A 20,264-nucleotide genomic window follows, 5' to 3' on the forward strand; every position below is an offset into this window, starting at 1 on the left:
CCATTATCCTGCCTTCTCCCCATTACCCCTGACACTCTTAGTAATCAAGAATCTGCCATTCTCTGCCCTAGAAATAACCATTAACTTGGCCTCCACGGCCATCTGCGGCAGTGAATTCTACAGATTCATCACCCTCTGACTGAAGAAGAGAGATCATGTTCTATCCTCGCTCATGAATGCCAACTCAAAGAAAAGACACAAAGCGCTAGAGTAAGTCAGGCCGCATCCCTGGAGAACAAGGATAGGTGAAGTTATGGATCGGGGCGCTTCTTCAGACCGAAGGGTCCCAACCCAAAACTTAATTGATGCACGTTCTGCAGGGATACTGCCTGACATGCTGAGTTACTCCAGCATTTTGTGTCTTTTCTTGGTAAACTAGCATCTGCAGTTCCTAGTTTCTACAGTTGCTAACATCTGCATCCAGGCACCCACAACGCTCAGTGCAAAAATTCTACTCTGCACATCTCCTTCACACCTTGTCCCTCTCACCACAAGATCAATGCCCACTCGTCTGATATCTCCACTTTGGGAGGGGAAAGGTAGGGATTATCCACCCTGTTCATGCTTTCCATACAATGGCCCACCTACTGGCTTGCGGTGGAGAGGCATGCACTGCGGACGATCTCCGCAGAGGCACAGATATGGCACTGGCTGTAGCAAAGTGATGGCAGAACGTCGTCTATCACACGAGCAAAAAAATGCTTTCCATAACTCTATGTACTTCTGCCAGGTCACCCCTCAGCCTTTGATGCTCAAGAGAAAACAAACCAAGTATCTCCAAACTCTACTTTAGCTAATACCAAAGATATTAAAGGAACAAGATGGACCACTCCATTGAAATCGCCTATACTGAAGCACAGTTCGCAAAGGAGCAGGACGTCCGCCATTTTAGTAGGCAAAATCCACCGTTCGCTATGCCTCTCGCAGTGTAATCAGTGTTTTGGGGGAACAGTATGTGTGATGATACCATTAAAATGCAGAGTATATCTCATCTATCAATTCACAGTTTTTTGTTATTTTTCTTTTTAAATGTTTCTGCAAGTTTCTGCCTACTAAAATGGCGCCGTGACATACTACGGTTTTTAGGGTCGAGTGGTCTATCTTGCTCCTCTAGTATCTTTGGCTAATACCTTCCAATGCAGGCAGCATTCTGGTAAATCTTGGAATCCATGTTTTCAAATATGGACAAAATGCGAGGTAATTTATTTACTTATTTGTTTAACGTGCAGGGGCTGGTTGTGAACTAGACCAAACAACTTGTAGGGGTGAGGGTTAGTCTGGGCGTTCCAAAAGTAGTTGAGCAGGCACTTGAGTGAAAATAATTATCATAGAGGGTGAAATCAAACTGACTTGACTGTTGTACTTGGATTCGATGGGCTAAATATCCTCCTTCTGAGCTTTAATTGTGATGTTCAATTCTGTGTGTCCACAAACAACTGACTGCAAACCCACACAAAGTATATTCTTATGGAAGAATTTTTACTGGATTTAGATGTTATCTTGAGAGCACGGTGGTGATTATAGAAGAGAACCCTGCATGGGAAACGTCAGTTGGGTGAAGAAGCACAAACCCTTGAAATTGTTCAGCTTATGGCAGGGGTTAAGGAGAGATTTGATTAGGTCAACGGGGAGAAACATTTCTTCACAATGGCAACCAGGTGCCTTAAAGATAACCAGAATAAAAAAGAACCAGTGTTGGATGAAGAAGCAGCAGGTTCTGATTTCCTGGAGTTGAGAAAAGTGGACGGTTCAGAAGAGTGGTGGATGCAGATTCTTGTGGAAATAGGATGTAAATTTACAAAGGAAGAATCTAGAGGTCTGCACTGAATGATGAAGAGAAGGTATACCTTCAGAGAACAGGTCAACTGGGCCAGGTACAGGATCACAGAAAGTTACAACCAAGGAGGCGGCCATTCAGTATATCATGCCCATGGTAGCCAAAATGGATTTCAGATGGCGCAGCGGTAGAGTTGCTGCCTTCCAGCGCCAGACGCCCGGGTTCGATCCTGTCTACGGGTGCTGGCTCTATGGAGTTTCTACGTTCTCGCTATGACCGTGTGGGTTTTCTCCGAGAACTTTGGTTTCCTCCCACACTCAGGAAGTACAGGTTTGTAGGTTAATTGGCTTGGTATAAATGTAAAATTGTCCCTGGTGTGTGTAGGGTAGTGTTAATGTGCGGGGATCGGTGCGGACTCAATGGGCCGAAGGGTGTATTTCCCCGCTGTTTCTCTAAACTAGCCAAAATGGATTTCAGATCAGCCCCACTTCCCAGCTCTGTCGGGTCTTGCTTTTCTAGGTCTCTTCGCCAACATACTTTAAAGACTTGAGACTTTCTACCTCCTCCAATATTTTCAGCGAGTTCGGGACCTCCACTGCTTGTTGTCTTCTTCAACTCCCCTCTAAGTCTTCTCCCAATTAATCTAAACAACGCTGCTCAGTAACTGTGCTTTCTTCGAAAGAAAACTCGTCCTTCCTGTTCCCCCAGTCTCTCCGCCTCTCACAGTTTTACATACCTCAAGCAAATCTTTGTTGCAAAGAAGATATCACCAGCCTAGTGTTCAGGGGGATTTCACGATGGCACAACGGGTAGAGCTGCCATTTCAGAGTAGCAACAACCCAAACTCAATCCTGACCTCGAGTGCTGTCCATGCGGAGTTTGCATGTTCTCCCTGTCACCATATGCAATTTTCCACTTTGCACACTCTTCCAATATCCCAAAGACGTGCGGGTCTATAGATTAATTGGCCGCTTTAAATTGCCACTGGAGCCGCGAAGACTTGTAAAATTTGAAGAGAAAGAGAGTGGGAAGTTTAAGAGAACGTGGGAAGAATTGAACAGCACAGTGGTACAACGGTTGTTGCCTTACAGCACCAGAAACCAAGGTTCGCTCCTGACCACAAGTGTTGTCTGTACAGAGTTTGCACGTTCTCCCCGTGACCACGTGGGTTTTCTCCAGGTGCTCCAGTTTCCTCTCACACTCCAAAAACATACAGGTTTGTACGTTAATTGGCTTTGGCAAGTTGTAAAATTGTCCCTAGTGTGTGTAGGTTAATGTGTACATTGCTGCTCTGCGCGGACTCAGTTGGCCAAAGGGCCTGGTTCCATGCTGTCTACAGTCTAAAAAGATGGGATCAGTGTGGGAATAGTGTAAATGGATGCTTGACGGTCAGCGTGCAGTTTTACTGGCTTAAACACTTTGACAAGAAACATTCAGTAAAGCATGGAATGGGCTCCTTATAGCTTTTCGCTTCATCTGCTCCTTCAGCTTCTAAAACGGAGTGCGTGCTTGCAGAGTTCAGCTAAGGTCTTCCCTTCCTCTTGCCTGCCCTTCCTCTTGCCAAGTTCTTGCCTTTCCCTGGTCCTTGTGGAGCCACCTATCCTTCCCCCAAGTACACTTGGTTACAGCTAGTGTTAACGCCAGGCCCTTGGACACTTGCAAAGACAGAGGGAAGCTGCTGCCTTACTGTCATTGTAAACAGGAGAGCACAATGGCATGAAGGGCACAGAGTCGTCTGGCGTTGACTACTGATATTTGAAATGCTGGAAACAAACAGTGACTCTCAGTCTGAAGAAGGGCCTCGACCCAAAACGTCACCAATTGCTTTTCTCCAAAGATGCTGCCTGACCCGCTGAATTACTCCAGCATTTTGTGTCTATCTTCAGTGTAAACTAGCATCTGCAGTTCTTTCCTACACAGGCAAAACGTGCTGAAAGTTGCAGAGTTCCCTTTCCTTTTTGTGTAACCTTTCCTGGGTCATCGGTCGGTGCCAGCTCTGATTTGTTTTTTACTTTTTCATACCTCTAGTTTCCCTCTCCCCTGCCACTCATTCGACCCGAAACATCAGCTATTCCTTTTCTCCAGAGATGCTGAGATAATCCAGCATTTTGTGTCTCTCTTCGGTGAAACCAGTGTCTGCAGATCTTTCCTACACAGGCAAAACGTGCTGAAAGTTGCAGAGTTCCCTTTCCAATACCTCTCAAGTCACACCAGTGTCACACAGCCTTGCCACTTTAACTCATAGGAGTATCAGTGTTGAGTTCACACTGTGCTGTGCCTGGAACCTAAGTGTCTGGAGTTGCTCTGGGAAAGTACTGGCTGAGACAGGTTCAATGTGCACGACTATTTCCTTATGTTTACTTAAGATAAGTACACCTGTTCCGAGACGCCATTTTGGGAAATTTCTCCCTCGCAAACACAAGTGAGAGTGGGCTTAAAGGATTGCACTGATAACTTTGTAGATGGTTGGGTATAACTATTAGGAGTATTTTTGCACTTTGGTATGTATAAACGTCCTTGCAGCAACCAGATAACACAAGGTAAACATGGTCCATTTGACGGTTCTCTTTGGGCTGGAATCCTTGGTCTTCAGCCAATAATACAACATCATAATCGTTCCATCAATGGTGGACCTAGAGTCATAAAGTGTGGAAACTGGTCCTTTGGCCCATCCTGCCCTCGCCAACCAACATGCCACATCTATGCTAGTCCCACCTGCCTGCACTTGGCCCATATCCCTCGAAACCTATCCTATCCATATAGCTGTCTAAATGTTTATTACCTGCCTCAACTACCTCCTCCAGTAGCTCATAACCTTTGTGTAAAAAAAAATTTGCATCTCAGGTTCCCATTAAATTCTTTGCCTCCTCACCTTAAACTATGTCACCTGGTTCTCAATTCCCCAACTCTGGGTAAAAGACTGCATTTACCGTACCGATTCCTCTTGTGACCTGATACACATCGACAAGATCACCGTTCATCCTCCTATGCTCCAAGGAATAAAGCCCTAGCCTGCTCAACCTCTCCCTATAGCTCAAGTCCTCGAGTCCCGGCCACATCCTCGTAAATCTTCTCTGCACCCTGTGGAGCATCTGTCTTTGAGGACACAGCACTGTCAAGCACACAACTGGAGACACGAGCTTATTCGAGACCCACAGTAAGATAACTTGCAGGAGTGCCAGCAAACATAAAGGGGGTTAAATAGCACACACAGATCACAGTTCTTCATTGGAACACACTCTCCCATGAGTTCACACCATGTTCTTACAAGGATCTTACTTCGGCTCGGACTTGGAAACAAAGCTTCGACCCCTCAGAAATGCGAGGGGGTTGAGCACAGGGTTAACAACCCCGCCTCGTAAAACAAAGAGCGGATGGTCACATCGCACAGTGAACCGGCACAGATCTACCTGCACTTTATTCTGTTTTAAAACTGTTCTAATTTGTTTCATTGCGTTGTTTAAATTAATACTGACTAGCTAATTAATTTATTGCATCGTATGGGAGGCGCATTCCCAATCTCGTTGTACCCCTGTACAAGGACAATAAAGATATATTGTATTGTATTGTATTGAATATGTTACAGAAACAACTGAAGGAATCAACACTACTGGGCGTGACGGACTTCCAGGGCTATCGACAGACGCTAGGATGAATGTCAATGGTGAAAGCCAAAAGGAAGGCACTGGCAGGAAGGTGGAAGTTATGGAATTGACCTGGGGTAGTGTCCAGAAACTAGCCCAGAACAGACAGGAGTGGAGAACCTCCGTTGTTGCCCTACATGCCAGGAGGCATAATGGGCAGTAAGTAGTTAATGAGTAGTGGGATGAATGAAGGCATTGGTCAAGAAACTTTAGAGATACAACGTGGAAACGGGCCCCTCGGCCCAGAGTCCCCACCGACCAGCGATCACCACATACACCAGCGCTATCCTACACACTAGGGACAATTGACAATTTTACCAAAGCCAATTAACCCACAAACCTGTACGCCTTTGGAGTATGGGAGGAAACTGGAGCACCCGGAGAAAACCCACACAGTCACAGGGAGAATATACAAACTCCGTACAGACAGCACCCATATTCAAAATCGAACCCGGGTCTTTGGCACTGCAAGGCAGCAATTCCACCTCTGCGCTGCCCCTGGATGAAACAGAGATGACATTTGAAATGAGCGACTCCTTGGCTATTCAACGGTAAGTGGGAAGAGCTCAGTTCTCCTGAGTGTTCTTCTGTGTTACAAAAAAAAAAAATTAGTAAGGGCTCGAGGAGAGATTTAGTCAGAGGGTTCGGTGAGGGAAGGAGGTGGGTGGTGGAGCAGAGAGAGAGAGAGAGAGAGAGAGAAAAAAAATCTGGCACTGTCCAACATATCTCCAACACTTCAAGATGGCAAAATTATAATTAAGCTTGCAAGCGGCACATAATCACCCTGCATCAATCACACAGGCTCACTGCCAGACAGCAAGCTGTGCGTCGTCCCTTCAATCTGCCACAGTCTTTAGCTCCACAGGGTCAGGGCAATGATGTCATTAAGATCCAATCACCGCAAGGCCGAGAGCACCAGCTTAATCCACTCTTTCATTATGTGTAGTTTTATTGGCTTTGCACAGGAGCTGGAGCAGGTTAAGCAAGGACGGAGGTGGGGGGGGGGGGGGGGGTGGGGGAGGGGGTGGAGAAACCCAAGCAGCGCCTTTGAACATTTAGGGAGAGCTGGGAACAGGAGGGAGGCCGACAGATGGAGATAGGATGCAAAAATCAGAGCCACATGTAGATTCAACCAGACTGTAACTAAATAAACCCACATGCACAAATGTCACATAATAAGGATTGAAGACAGCGGAGAAGTGTACATTTGGGCCAATGCTTCCTGCCTCTCCAGGGAGCACTGCTGTGGGATGAAGGCTCAAGGGGCAAGAGAGTGGAAGGACAATACCTTCATCTTGCAGGAAGGCTGAATGAGCTCAGTGATGGAGAACTTGTCCTGTTGCAGCCGCCGCTTCACCAGCTTCGAGCAACAGATGTTCACCGAGTTCAGCACGTGGGAAGCGTTGTACTCCACAAACGAGCGGCTGTCTATCACCAGGGTGCTGTCCAGGTCATTCTGCAGCAGGTTGGCCAGCTTCTGGGCATCGATCACTTTGGGCCTGGCTTTCTCCCCCGCCATCGTTGGCCGAGAGCGTCGGGAAGCAAGAGCTCCCTCTCACCCCACCTCCAGATCAAAAGAAGAGAGAGGGTCTTCACGAGGAGGCAAGATGGTCGGTGTATTACTGCCGTGCCAAAGGCCAGCCACGCCTGCTCACTGCTCTCAGCTGCTTCATCCTGTGGGGGAAACAAATTAATTACCAGTCAGAATAGCACATTAATGGCTGCATGTCCCCCGTTACACCTTGAGATCACAGTCACACGTTCACTCCACAGAGGGACATAAACATTGAGGCAACTGAACCTTGTCCTTTGGAAAAGCTATTGGAGTGTTTACCTACTCCCATTTTGTTTGGTCTCTACTCTAGACGAGTACACTTATTCTAAGTTTCTTCTCACAGGCACTCTTCCAAGTCCCGATTAAAAAGGTAAGACCAGAGACCAAGGAGTCTACCACTTTCAAGTCCTTATTCGACATTGGGAGTCATGGTGGCGCAGCTGTGGGGTTGCTGCCTTGCAGCGCCAGAGACCCGGGTTAGATCCGGACTATGGGTGTTGTCCGTACGGAGTTTGTACATTCTCCCCGTGACAGCCTGGGTTTTCTGCCGCATTCCAAAGATGTACAGGTTCGTAGGTTAATTGGCTTTGGTAAAATTGCACAATTGTTCCTAGTGCGCAAAAATAGTGCTAGACTGCAGGAATCACAGGTCAGCGTGGGCTCGGTGGGCTGAAGGGCCTGTTTCCCCACTGTATCTTTAAACTAAATTAAACGTGTGGCCAGACACCAACTAGTTCCATCACTTCCAAGTTTCTATTCAACATGCATGATTAGAGCCCATCCACTCCTCCAATTCCAAATCTTTATTCATCAACCAGTGGTAATGATCTTTGAAGGAAACCTGTGGACTCGTGAACCAGTGGACTAAATGATCTGGACCCCTCCTGATGACCACCGTCACTGTTCCCACCAAACTAACTCTTCTCATGAACCAGCATGCTTCGGGGATCAAACACAACCCCCTCCAATCGTCTGATCCATGCGCCCACAAACTAATATACCAGGCAAAATATTTATTTTAACCACTTGGAAAAATACAGACGAGCATCCAGATATTCGACATGTGAAAAGAAAATCAAACGCTATTTATTCCCCATCAAAAGTGGTCGATTGATTTCAAGCACGATATATGGCAGAGGTTACATGGTTGGAAGGAACAAGATGTCTCGGGTTCACTACTGGGATTTTCAGAGTTATTTCCGGGTGTTTTAAAATGACAAGATGCCAGGTTAAACTGATCTCATCTGCCTGTACATGATCAATAGCCCTCTATTCCCTGCACTTCCATGTACCCATCTAAAAACTTCTTAAACGCTACTATTGTACCTGCCTCCACCACCACTACCCCTGCCAATGTGTTCCAGGCCCTCACCACCCTCTGTTTTAATATCTGCACGGTGGCGCAGCGGTAGAGTTGCTGCCTTACAGCGAATGCAGCGCCAGAGACACGGGTTCGATCCCGACTATGGCGCAGTCTGTACGGTGTTTGTACGTTCTCCCCGTGACCTGCGTGGGTTTTCTCCGAGATCTTCGATTTCCTCCCACACTCCAAGGATGTACAGGTTTGTAGGTTAATTGGCTTGGTAAATGCAAACATTGTCCCTAGTGGGTGTGGGATAGTGTTAATATGCGGGGCTCGCTGGGCGGCGCGGACCCGGTGGGCCGAACGGGCCTGTTTCCCCGCTGTATCTCTAAACTAAACTAAACTAAACACATCTCCAATACAAACATTCCCCCTCTCACCTTGTAGCTCAGTAGTGTTGAACATTTCCACTCTGGGAGAAAAAAAGTGCTGACTGTCTACCCTATCTATGCCTCTCATAATTTTATATATTTCCATCAAGTCTCCCCCTCAACCTCTGATATTCCAAAGAAACGCCACCATTAATCAACTGCTCCGTTATTCTTGGTATCACGAGCAACCAGCAGCAAGAAAAACATTACCTCATCTCTTGCTGAATCAATTTACAACATTCAAACCTGAACAGAGTTCAATGACTTCAGTTCATAATCAACCCCCATTTTCATGTGCAGCATAAACTGCTATTACTCCATTGCTCCCAAAGATCCTTTTATGCTTTACTTGTCCTACCACTATCCCCTTGCATAATCATCCCTGTTGCCATTTAATCCTATCATACCCTCCCTTTGACATTTCCTGCATTTGCCGACCTCCAACTTGGTTCAAAACCTGTGTTATACCTCGTCCAGTTTAAGCAAAAGATCATCGACCCGAAATCTTAACCTGGTTTCTCTCTCTGTAGATGCTGCCCGACCAGCTGAGTGTTTAGTTTAGTTTAGAGACAGCATGGAAACAGGCCCTTCAGCCCACCGAGTATGTACTGACCAGCGATCACCCGTACACTAGTTCTACCCTACACACTGGGGACAATTTACAGAAGCCAATTAACCCACAAACCTGCAAGTCTTTGCAATGTGGGAGGAGCACCCAGAGAAAAGCCACCTATTACTGGAAATTCCCCTTTTGTTTCAGGCTTCCAGCGCTGCTTTTAGAAGGACCTCCAGTAATTAGACAAATTCTGGTTCCAAGTTGAGACAAAAAAAGAAAAAAAAGAAACGTGGTATATGTGCTCTGGGCCTGACCATCAGTTGATTTTTCAGAAATGGAGCATCATTACCACTATTGATGGTTCATTCACACCTCTCAGGAAATTCAAGAAGACAATTTGATAGCAATACTTCCTTGAACATCTGACATCATTTTTGCAATGTCACAACAAATAACGTTATGTCCTCTCCAACCCAGGTCATTTTGCCCTTGGAACATCACTCGCTGGGTTTCAATAGAATTACTCCAGGATGGGATCCCATCTCACATACGTTCTATAGCATCTCTCCCCTTCTTCAGTGGCCCACCCCGATGCCTACCTGGAGTCATGAACAGTCAGAGAGTGGTGAAGGTGTGGAATTCTCTGCCTCAGAAGGCAGTGGAAGACAGTTCGTTGGATGCTTTCAAGAGAGAGCTGGATAGAGCTCTTAAGGATAGTGGAGTGAGGGGGTATGGGGAGAAGGCAGGAACAGGGTACTGATTGAGAGTGATCAGCCATGATCGCATTGAATGGCGGTGCTGGCTCGAAGGGCTGAATGGCCTACTCCTGCACCTATTGTTTATTGTCTATTGAGGCTTTGGTGCTTTTAATGTTAGGAGCAGCGAGCTCAACAATAAAATATTCAGGAGGGCCCCATTCAACAGTTCAACAGTTCAACAGAGCTTTATTTGTCATTCGGTACCAAGGTACCGAACGAAACTACATAGCAGTCATACACAAAAAAGAACACAAGACACATAACCCGAACACAAACGTCCATCACAGTGACTCCAAACACCCCCTCACTGTGATGGAGGCAACAAAACTTCCACTCTCTTCCCCACGCCCACGGACAGACAGTTCGTCCCCGACCGACCCGCACAGTCCCCGCGGCCGAGTCGCACCGAGCGCTGAAACGTCTCGCGACCGAGCCGGGTGATGGAAGGCCCCGCGACCGAGCCTTGCGCAGCTAAGTCCCGCGGCCGAGCCGCACCGGGCGATGGAAGGCCCCGCGGCCAAGCCGCACCGGGCGATGTTAAGTCCAGCGGCCGAGCCGCACCAGCGATGAAAAGTCCCGCGGCCGAGCCGCGCTGGGCGATGTAAAGTCCCGCGGCCGAGCCGCACCGGGCGATGTTAGGCACCCCGGCTGAGCCGCACCGGGCGATGTTAGGCCCCGCGGCCGAGCCGCACCAGCGATGTTGCGCCCCGCGGCCGAGCCGCACCGGGCACTGTTAAGTCCAGCGGCCGAGCCGCACCAGCGATGGAAGGCCCCGCGGCCGAGCCGCACCGGGCGATGGAAGGCCCCGCGGGCAAGCCGCACCGGGCACTGTTAAGTCCAGCGGCCGAGCCGCACCGGGCGATGTTAAGTCCAGCGGCCGGGCCGCACCGGGCGATGGAAGACCCCGCAGCCGAGCCGCACCCCGCGCCGTGAGGAAGAGACCTAAAAGAGAAAGGTCCCCCCCCCCCACACACCACCACCCCCCCCCCCCCCCCACACATACACAACCAAAAAAAAAAAAAAACCATCCCAACACCGACACACAACAACAAAAAAAGGAAAAAAGACGAACAGACTGCTAGCGAGCCGCAGCCGTTAGGCGCCGCCACTTCCACTTCGGATGCATGACAATTTCTAGGCCATGGTTAAGACTCATTAAGTGGCATTAGAATATACAAATGCAATGGTTGGCATGGACATTGTGGGAAGGAGGGCAAGTATTTCTGCTGCTCTACTCGATGGCACTATGATTACGACAGAAGAAACTTGTGTTTCTCTTCCCCACGTCCTGACTTTGAGGCGCTGCAGTTTGCGTACGTTCACAACAAATCCACAGCAGATGCCATCTCCCTGGCCCTAAATTCAACCCTGGAACAAATAGACAACAAGGACTCCTATTTATCAACTGTATCTCTGCCTTCAACACCATAATCCCATCCAAACTCATCTCCAGGTTCCTGGACCTGCCGCTGGATTGCCGACTTCCTGACCCACAGATCTCAATCCGTAGAGATTGGGGCAACACTTCCACAATAATTCTCAACACTGGTGCTCTACAAAGGTGCGTTCCCAGTCCCCTGCAATACTCCCTGTGCACTCATGATTGCGCGGTCAAATTCAGTTCTAACTCCATCAACCAGTTTGCAGATGACCCCACTGTGGAGGCCATACTTTACTGAACTGCATATATTAAAAAAAAAGAATTTCACTGTGCTTATGTACATGTGATAATAAAGAACCATTGTATCAAATTGCAGAGAGTTATAGAAGTAGCCTAGTCCATCACACAGACTAGGCTTTCCAACATTAGCTCCATCCAGACTTCACGCTGCTTTGGAAAAGCAGCCAACAGCCTTTTGCTCTATCTATTGTACTCGAGTTTGACTTGATTGTATTTATGGTATAATCTGATCAGATCGGATAGCAAGCAAAACAAAGCTTTTTGCTATTCCCCAGTACATGTGACAATAATAAACCTAACCTAAATTCACAAAGTTTATACCACCTCTCAGGCCAATCTCATCAATCATATTGCCTCGCTTCGTTTTTCCTGTAACCAATTCTCTCTCAGAGGCCCATCAACTCCACCCTGGTTCCCCTACCACCCATCTACACCAGGGTGAATGCACAGCGGCCAACTAACTTGCCCGTCTTTGGGACGTTGGAGGAAACTGGAGCACCCACTGGGAGGCCAAGCAATCCAAACAGACGGCACCAGAGTTCAAGATCAAATTTGAGTCCCTGCGGTCATGAGGCAGCAGCTGTGTCACTCTGTCACCATCTCTTTTGAGTAATCACAAATGCACATTGTTTTTAAGTCTTCATGACAACCCACAGCATCTGGTTGCTCTCCTTCCCCAGGTTAATAGAATGTTTTCTACACAGCCTCTGCCTCTTTATTGAATGTATTGTGCTACTTAATAGGCGCAGCTATTTTAATGTAGCAAATCCTCCTGATGGTCTTTACCATCTCACTGAATCTTGGAGAAGTTACAATGCCATGTTCCACGTTCTACTCCACATATCTGGCAAAACAAAGCAACATGAAGAGAGGAAAGACAACAATGTCCCGGTGAAACTGAGTGGGTCAGGCAGCTTGTCTGGAGAACATGGATGGGTGACGTTTTGGGTTGGTCCCCTTCTTCGGACCGACTGGACTGACAGTCAGTCTGAAGAAGGGCCCAGACCCAACATATCACTTCTCCATGTTGTCCAGTGATGCTGCCTGACCCTAGAACATTGGGTCTGACCCGTTGAGTTACTCGAGAACATTGTACCCTTTTTGTAAACCAGCATCTGCAGTTCCTTGTTTCAATAGACAATAGGTGCAGGACTAGGCCATTCGGCCCTTCGAGCCAGCACCACCATTCAATGTGATCATGGCTGATCATTCTCAATCAGTACCCCGTTCCTGCCTTCTCCCCATACCCCCTGACTCCGCTATCCTTAAGGCTCTATCTAGCTCTCTCTTGAAAGCATTCAGAGAATTGGCCTCCACTGCTTTCTGAGGCAGAGAATTCCACAGATTTACAACTCTGACTGAAAAAGTTTTTCCTCATCTCCATTCTAAATGGTCTACCCCTTATTCTTAAACTGTGGCCCCTGGTTCTGGACTCCCCCAACATTGGGAACATGTTTCCTGCCTCTAACGTGTCCAACCCCTTAATAATCTTATATGTTTCGATAAGATGCCCTCTCATCCTTCTAAATTCCAGTGTATACAAGCCTAGTTGCCCCAGTCTTTTAACATATGACAGTCCCGCCATTCCGGGAATTAACCTAGTAAACCTACGCTGCACGCCCTCAATAGCAAGAATATCCTTCCTCAAATTTGGAGACCAAAACTGCACATAGTACCTCAGGTGCAGTGTCACTAGGGCCCTGTATAACTGCAGAAGGACCTCTTTGCTCCTATACTTAACTCCTCTTGTTACGAAGGCCAACATTCCATTGGCTTTCTTCACTGCCTGCTGTACCTGCATGCTTCCTTTCAGTGACTGATGCACTAGGACACCCAGATCTCGTTGTACGTCCCCTTTTCCTAACTTGACACCATTCAGATAATAATCTGCCTTCCTATTCTTACCACCAAAGTGGATAACCTCACACTTATCCACATTAAACTGCATCTGCCATGCATCCGCCCACTCACACAACCTGTCCAAGTCACCCTGCAACCTCATAGCATCTTCCTCACAGTTCACACTACCACCCAGCTTTGTATCATCTGCAAATTTGTTAATGGTACTTTTAATCCCTTCATGACTCTTTTCCGACTTTATCTCTCTCTTCGTTGCTTCCCTGAATTGAGGATGGTGGGTGGCAGGAGAGAAAGCGAACTAATTTAGTCACAACAATTAATCAGTTGGTTCCTCCTTCTTCAGTCTTATTATAAGATATTCCGCATTGTAATTTCTTTGTGTGGATAACATCCAACTCTCACCTCTCCATCAACACATGGTGCTCCACCCCCATTCCAATAGAGCCTGGCTCACTTTTAGAAACTAATCCGCATAAGTTTTGGAATACTTAGAATTACTTTGCCATCAAATTCTTTCTGGAATCGGATATCCCCTGCAGTTGTTCATTATTTTTAAAAAAAGGTCGGTTTACTCTAAACCACTCGGCTGATTTAGATCCAACAGACGTGGAATGTCCAGACTTTAGCACAATGACAAACAATCTCATTGAAAGATACAAAATTCTTACGATGGGGTAGATGCGGTGATGACGTTTCCCTGGCGAGGGTATCTGGAGCCTATCACCGAGTTTATTCAATGCAACAATTGATAGATTGTGTAGGAAGGAACTGCAGATGCTATAGATTGTGTAGGAAGGAACTGCAGATGCTGGTTTACACCGAAGAGAGACACAAAATGCTGGAGTAACTCAGCGGGACAGACAGCATCCCCGGAGAAAAGGGATAGGTGATGCTTCGGGTCGAGACCCTTCTCAAGACTGAGAATCAGGGGAGAGGGAAATGAGAGATATTGACGTGATATAGAACAAATGAATGAATGATATGTAAAAAAGTGACGATGATAAAGGAAACAGGCCATTGTTTATTGTTTGCTAGATGAAAACGAGTTACAGACAATGAAACTCACCAGGACGACAGGAAAACTAGTACACCGAATAGGGTGGGCGGGACGGATAGATTGTTAAATATCAGCCTTAATCCCTTCACGAGTCTCTCGACAGATGCACGCACACCACATCTTGGCTGGGCCTATTAATGGAATTCAAACAGTCTGAAGAGGGGTCGCATTCCAAAAAGTCGTCTGTTCATTCCCTCCCCCACAGATGCTGCCTGATCCGATGAGTTCCTCCAGCACTTCTGCTTTGTTGAATTCAAACTCAGCATTGAAGAGTCAACTTTACCCATACATTTAGGGAATACCTATATTTAACTGATACAATAATGGGCAAGAAAAAGTCAAATAAAGTTTTGTGAGCTACAAATTTCAGCTTTAGTTTAGCGTGGAAACAGGACATCAGCCCACTGAGACCTTGCCGATCAATGATCACCCATACACTAACGATATCCTACATTACGGATAATTTACATCAGCCAAGTAACCTACAAACCTGTACGTCTTTGGAATATGGGTGGAAACTGGAGCAGAGAAAACCCACGCAGTCACAGGGCGATCATGCAAACTCCGTACAGACAGCACCCATACCCGGGATCGAGCCTGGGTCTTGGATGCTGTAAGGCAGTAACTCTACCACTGCAATTTAGTTTATTTAAGTTTCAACATCAAGATTTGTTTCCCTGGAACATTGTTCCATCAGCCAGCCTTCAATGTAAAAGTAGATGCTAAGTAGAGGGAGCAACCTGCACCTCTCCAAAGGCATCCATTTTACAGCTGATCATCATCCCACTATAAATGATTCTTATTAACTTTACTCGATTTGCACAAAATTTAAGATGTAATTTTGAGATGGGATGAAGCCCAAGCACCTGAGGCCTGCAGATCAACTGCCTGAATACAGCCAACTCCGGGGCTTGGGAACCAAAGGCTTTAAACCTAGAATACTGCGGCCTGCAAATCCTGACTGCCCCACTCCAGAAAACCTGACTATGTGAGCAGCGAGCACCACTGACCCTACGAGCTAATGCGCTGCATTCAGCCTGCAGCCCAACCTGCCCACCCATAGTGCCTGCCCAAGGTGCATACTTACCTTCATTGGATGCGGAGGGCAGAACTAACCCGACCCTCCTTACCTGTGGGATGGAGAAGGGTACAAGCCTCAAGCAGAAGCCAGGTCCCAAGAGAGCCCCAACTGTCACAGCTTCTCAACCATTAACGAAAGCCTCTGATTGTTAGGGACATGTAGAGTCAAACAGCCCACAAACAGGCCCTTCGGTCCAACTTGCCCATGTTGACCAAGATGCAGCATCTACGCTAACCCCACTCGCCTACGTTTGGCCCATATCCCTCCAAACCTTGACTATCCATGCAGAAAACAGTTAAATTCATTAAAATATTGTGAAATCTATAAATTATGTACACACCTCATTAAAACCTCAGTGCAGTACAAGCAAATTCAAACATGAAGAAAAATAAAGGATCAAAGTAATTCAAACACCTTTTCTCACAGGGCCAACAGGCTAATTGAAATGAATGGCATTGGTATATCTGCCCATGGCTGATATCGGGGTGAAGGGGCATATCTGGACTCTCTCGCCAGTATGTTGGTGCCCCACCTCCCTTTTCAGCAGTGGGCACAGCAGCAAAGCCTTCTGGTTCAGGGTGATCTGCCCTCCACGTGAAGAAAATTGTCCCTGAGATTCAGGAGGCTTTTTTCTTTACAGTCAGAGGATAGTCTGGAAAGAACTGCCAACAGAAGTGAATACAATTACAGCTTTTAAAAGCATTTGGACATATGTGGAGAGGAAGGGTATGAGCCAAATGCTGGCAAGTGGGATCACCTAAGAATGCCGACTTGGTTGGCATTGACAAGATGGGCCGAGGGACCCGTTTCCAGCCAGCCTCTTGTGAGAGTCTGCAACAAACTGAGTCACAGGGAGAACACCTGGCAGTCGACCAGCTCAGTTCAGCCCAGTTGCTAGAAACTTGGCAGCACCAAAGTAAGAGGCAAATAATTACAACTGTGATAGTAGTGCCAGACCTGTTGAAACAATGCTTGGGATGACGTAGCTTCTTGCCAATGTGCCCAAATGCTACACAGGAGACATTAGGAGCCTTGGAAATACATGTCAACCTTTATTGAGCCCAAGTGCTAAGCAGAAAGCTGCATCATTTGCGATGCTCCCATTGGAATTCCCAAGTGTGTACTAATGGCTTCCAAGCCCATCTCTCACCATTCATTTTCACAGTGTCAGTACAGTTTCCTTATGGTCTAGAAAATACATCTCAGTCTGCAACCAACCCGTTTATTGTCATGTGTGCAGAGTTGCAACCTTCCTTAAATTAAAAGCTAAAGCTGCGAACAATATTAAAACAAATTATTCGCCACCAACAAAAATGGTTTTTTAACAAACATTTTAATTTGAGAATAGACATAAAGTGCTGGAGTAACTCAGTGGATCAGGCAGCATCTCTGGAGAGAAATTGTGGGTGACATTTTGGGAGGGAGCCCTTCTTTAGACTGAAAGTAAAGGGGAGGGACCAGGAGGTAGGAAAAGGCCAGAACACATCAGGGCCGGAAACACATGACCAAGGAAGGGTGGAGACCATAATGCCCCATTGTTGGCTGGGGAGGATACAGGGATGCGAACAGTGGGACTAATAGGATAACAAGGGAGTGGTGGAAGAGAGGGAATGCAGGGATTACTTGCATTTCTTTTCTACACAATTTTGAGATATTGATATAGTGTTATTGGCAATAGGCGCCATTTAACCATTTGCAGTTATGTCGTTAAATAGTGGCGTCTTTCAACATTCCAATTGGTGTGGGAAAGATGCACTCCAGACGTTCCATTCATAATAGAACAAAACTATCTAAGGATAGAGAGTGGTGGAGTAGCTTAGCAGGCCAGGCAGCATCACTGGAAAACATGGATCGGTGTCGTTTTGGGTCGAGACCCTTGCACCTATCCAAAGTGTCACCTATATATGTTCCCCAGAGATCCCGCCTGGCCTGCTGAGTTATTCCAGCACCTTGTGTCCCTTTGTGCATCAATCAGAATCTGTTGTGCATCCAAGGATACACATTGGAGAAGTACTGAGAGAGTGCTGCACTGTCAGGGGTGCTATTTTTCAGCTGGGATGTTAAACAAAGCCTTTTGTTCCCAGGTCCCATTACCTGTAACGTGCTTTGGGGCTTTCAGAAAAGGAAATGCAAGATGCTATATAATTGCTTTGTAGGCCCGATGTCTATTTAAGAGATGGAGTGGGTCTTCAAAAGTGGTTGCATGGTCAATCTCCCGGGAACACATCTGACCACAGTTGGCAGCCTAGATGCACAAAATTTATTGCGTATCCCCATCACAAGGGCTTTTCAGATTGAATGCAATTCCATTTGTGTGGGGGGGGGGGGGGGGGGGGGTAGGGTACAGCTCTTGGGCGCTATGTATTTTGTGACATCTTTTGGTGTATGATTGTGTTCTTAGCCGTGTTTTGAGCTTGCAATTTAATGGCTGAACCTGAAGTTAAAAATAACTATGTCACCAGTTGCAAGCCCTTCTGCACACAGAATCTTTAAAATGAATTGCTGAATTATTTTGATCAACCTCTTTCAATGATGAATAGGGAAAAGGGTTTTTAAGCACCAGTGCATTAGCCACCTTTACACACAGGAACACAGCAGCAGTTGCAGCTGCATCCCATTGCTCCAGATCAATCCAACAAAGACATGGCAAAGCTTCACATTACATCATTTCTTCCTGTGGAACTTCACCCAGTGTTATTGTCTGGACTCTATCCCTTGTCTGCATAACAAATCAAGCTTAACTAACAAAAAGAAATGCATGCTAAGGCACACAAGGAATTATTTGCTGCTCCCATATCATAGACATTTCCACACAGCAAGGGGCCATTCGTCCCATCAACTGCATGCTGGCTCTCAGGGCATTCGCATAGAAGTATCATGGTCTTGAAATATATTCTCCCACACGTGCCCATAAGCAAACACCTTTTTACATCCGAATTTTCTCCGACGACTCACCGAAAGGCAATTTACCTTTGCCTCATCACCCAAGCATGTCTTTGGGATATGGGAGGAACCCCACAGGGACACCATGCAAACTCCACGTGGCAGGTCAGGCCAAACCTTGGTCACCACACTATTTGGACAGGTACGTGGATAGGAAAGGTTTACAGGGACACGGTGGGCAGGAAAGTGGGACGAGAGTAGATGTGGCATCTACTCTTGTTTCCATGCCTGTTTCCATGCTGTACGGGCCTGTTTCCATCGAAGGTATCACAAAATGCTGGAGTAACTCAGCAGGTCAGCCAGCATCTAGGAGAGAGAGAATGGGTGACATTTCGGGTCGAGGCCCTTCTTCAGACTGATGCACATTTCCTGGTTCCACGCTGTATGACCATGACCAGAACTGTGAGGCAGCCATGTTAACTGCAACACCATGGTGCTTCTCCTATGGTTGATAGCAAGTCACAGTATAGTACCTGGACTCCATCAATCTATAGTCCCCCAGAGATTTGTACAAAAGCAGACCGGGTTAAATGGTCTCACCAATAGCCCTGCCCTACCATCGGGAAACTGGCTCTTTTACAAGACGGTAATGAAGGCTGCCAAGTTCCTTGTGGAAAATATCCTTTCATGTGGTGCATTTGCAAGTAAATATTTCATGATGCATTATTGTGCGGTGGCTACAAAGGATCAAATTGAATGTCCTTCCCTCTCACTTAGCCGAGAGCAGAAAGGGAAGCAAACATTGAACTGACCACAAAGAAATGGTGAGGCACCCTGCAATGCAAAATCCTGCCCACCAACTCACACTTCCATCCACTTTCAACAAGGAAATCTTTCAAGTTATTTGGACCCAAACTAAAATTTCAATTGAAAATGCAACTTTAATGTTTAAAAATAAGAAACACAAAATGCTAAAATAACTCAGCAAGTCGGACAGCACTTCTGGAGATCACGGACGCGTGATATTGTGGAATCGGGGTCCCCACCCTAAAGATGCTGCTGGACCCGCTGAGTTACTCCAACACTTTGTGTCCTTTTTTGTAAACCAGCAACTGCAGCTTTTTATCGAGTCATAGTGGGGAATCAGGCCCTTTGGCCCAACTTGCCCACACCGACCAACATGTCCCATCTACACTCGTCCCACCTGCCTGCATTTGGCCCATATCCCTCTAAGGCTTGTATACACTGGAATTTAGAAGGATGAGGGGGGATCTTATTGAAACATATAAGATAATTAGGGGATTGGACACATTAGAGGCAGGAAACATGTTCCCAATGTTGGGGGAGTCCAGAACAAGGGGTCACAGTTTAAGAATAAGGGGTAGGCCATTTAGAACGGCGATGAGGAAGAACTTTTTCAGTCAGAGAGTGGTGAAGGTGTGGAATTCTCTGCCTCAGAAGGCAGTGGAGGCCAGTTCGTTGGATGCTTTCAAGAGAGAGCTGGATAGAGCTCTTAAGGATAGCGGAGTGAGGGGGTATGGGGAGAAGGCAGGAACGGGGTACTGATTGAGAGTGATCAGCCATGATCGCATTGAATGGCGGTGCTGGCTCGAAGGGCTGAATGGCCTACTCCTGCACCTATTGTCTATTGTCTAAACCCGTCCTATCCATGTACCCG

At 46.8% G+C, this 20,264-nt stretch overlaps 1 protein-coding gene across 2 annotated transcripts in view; it reads right to left on the reverse strand.

Annotated features, from left to right (window-relative positions):
• LOC144602253 (dual specificity protein phosphatase 8-like) overlaps positions 1–20,264 on the reverse strand; it is a 227,154-nt gene that overhangs the window by 183,485 nt on the left and 23,405 nt on the right. For both annotated transcript variants that reach the window (XM_078415124.1, XM_078415125.1), the window contains exon 2: positions 6,710–7,095. In XM_078415124.1, coding sequence (XP_078271250.1) covers positions 6,710–6,940 — 231 coding nt within the window. In that variant the 5' untranslated portion in view covers positions 6,941–7,095. The remainder of the gene's footprint in view (positions 1–6,709; positions 7,096–20,264) is intronic.

This window comes from Rhinoraja longicauda, chromosome 18 (assembly GCF_053455715.1).
Source record: "Rhinoraja longicauda isolate Sanriku21f chromosome 18, sRhiLon1.1, whole genome shotgun sequence".
Classification (NCBI taxonomy): Eukaryota; Metazoa; Chordata; class Chondrichthyes; order Rajiformes; family Arhynchobatidae; genus Rhinoraja; species Rhinoraja longicauda.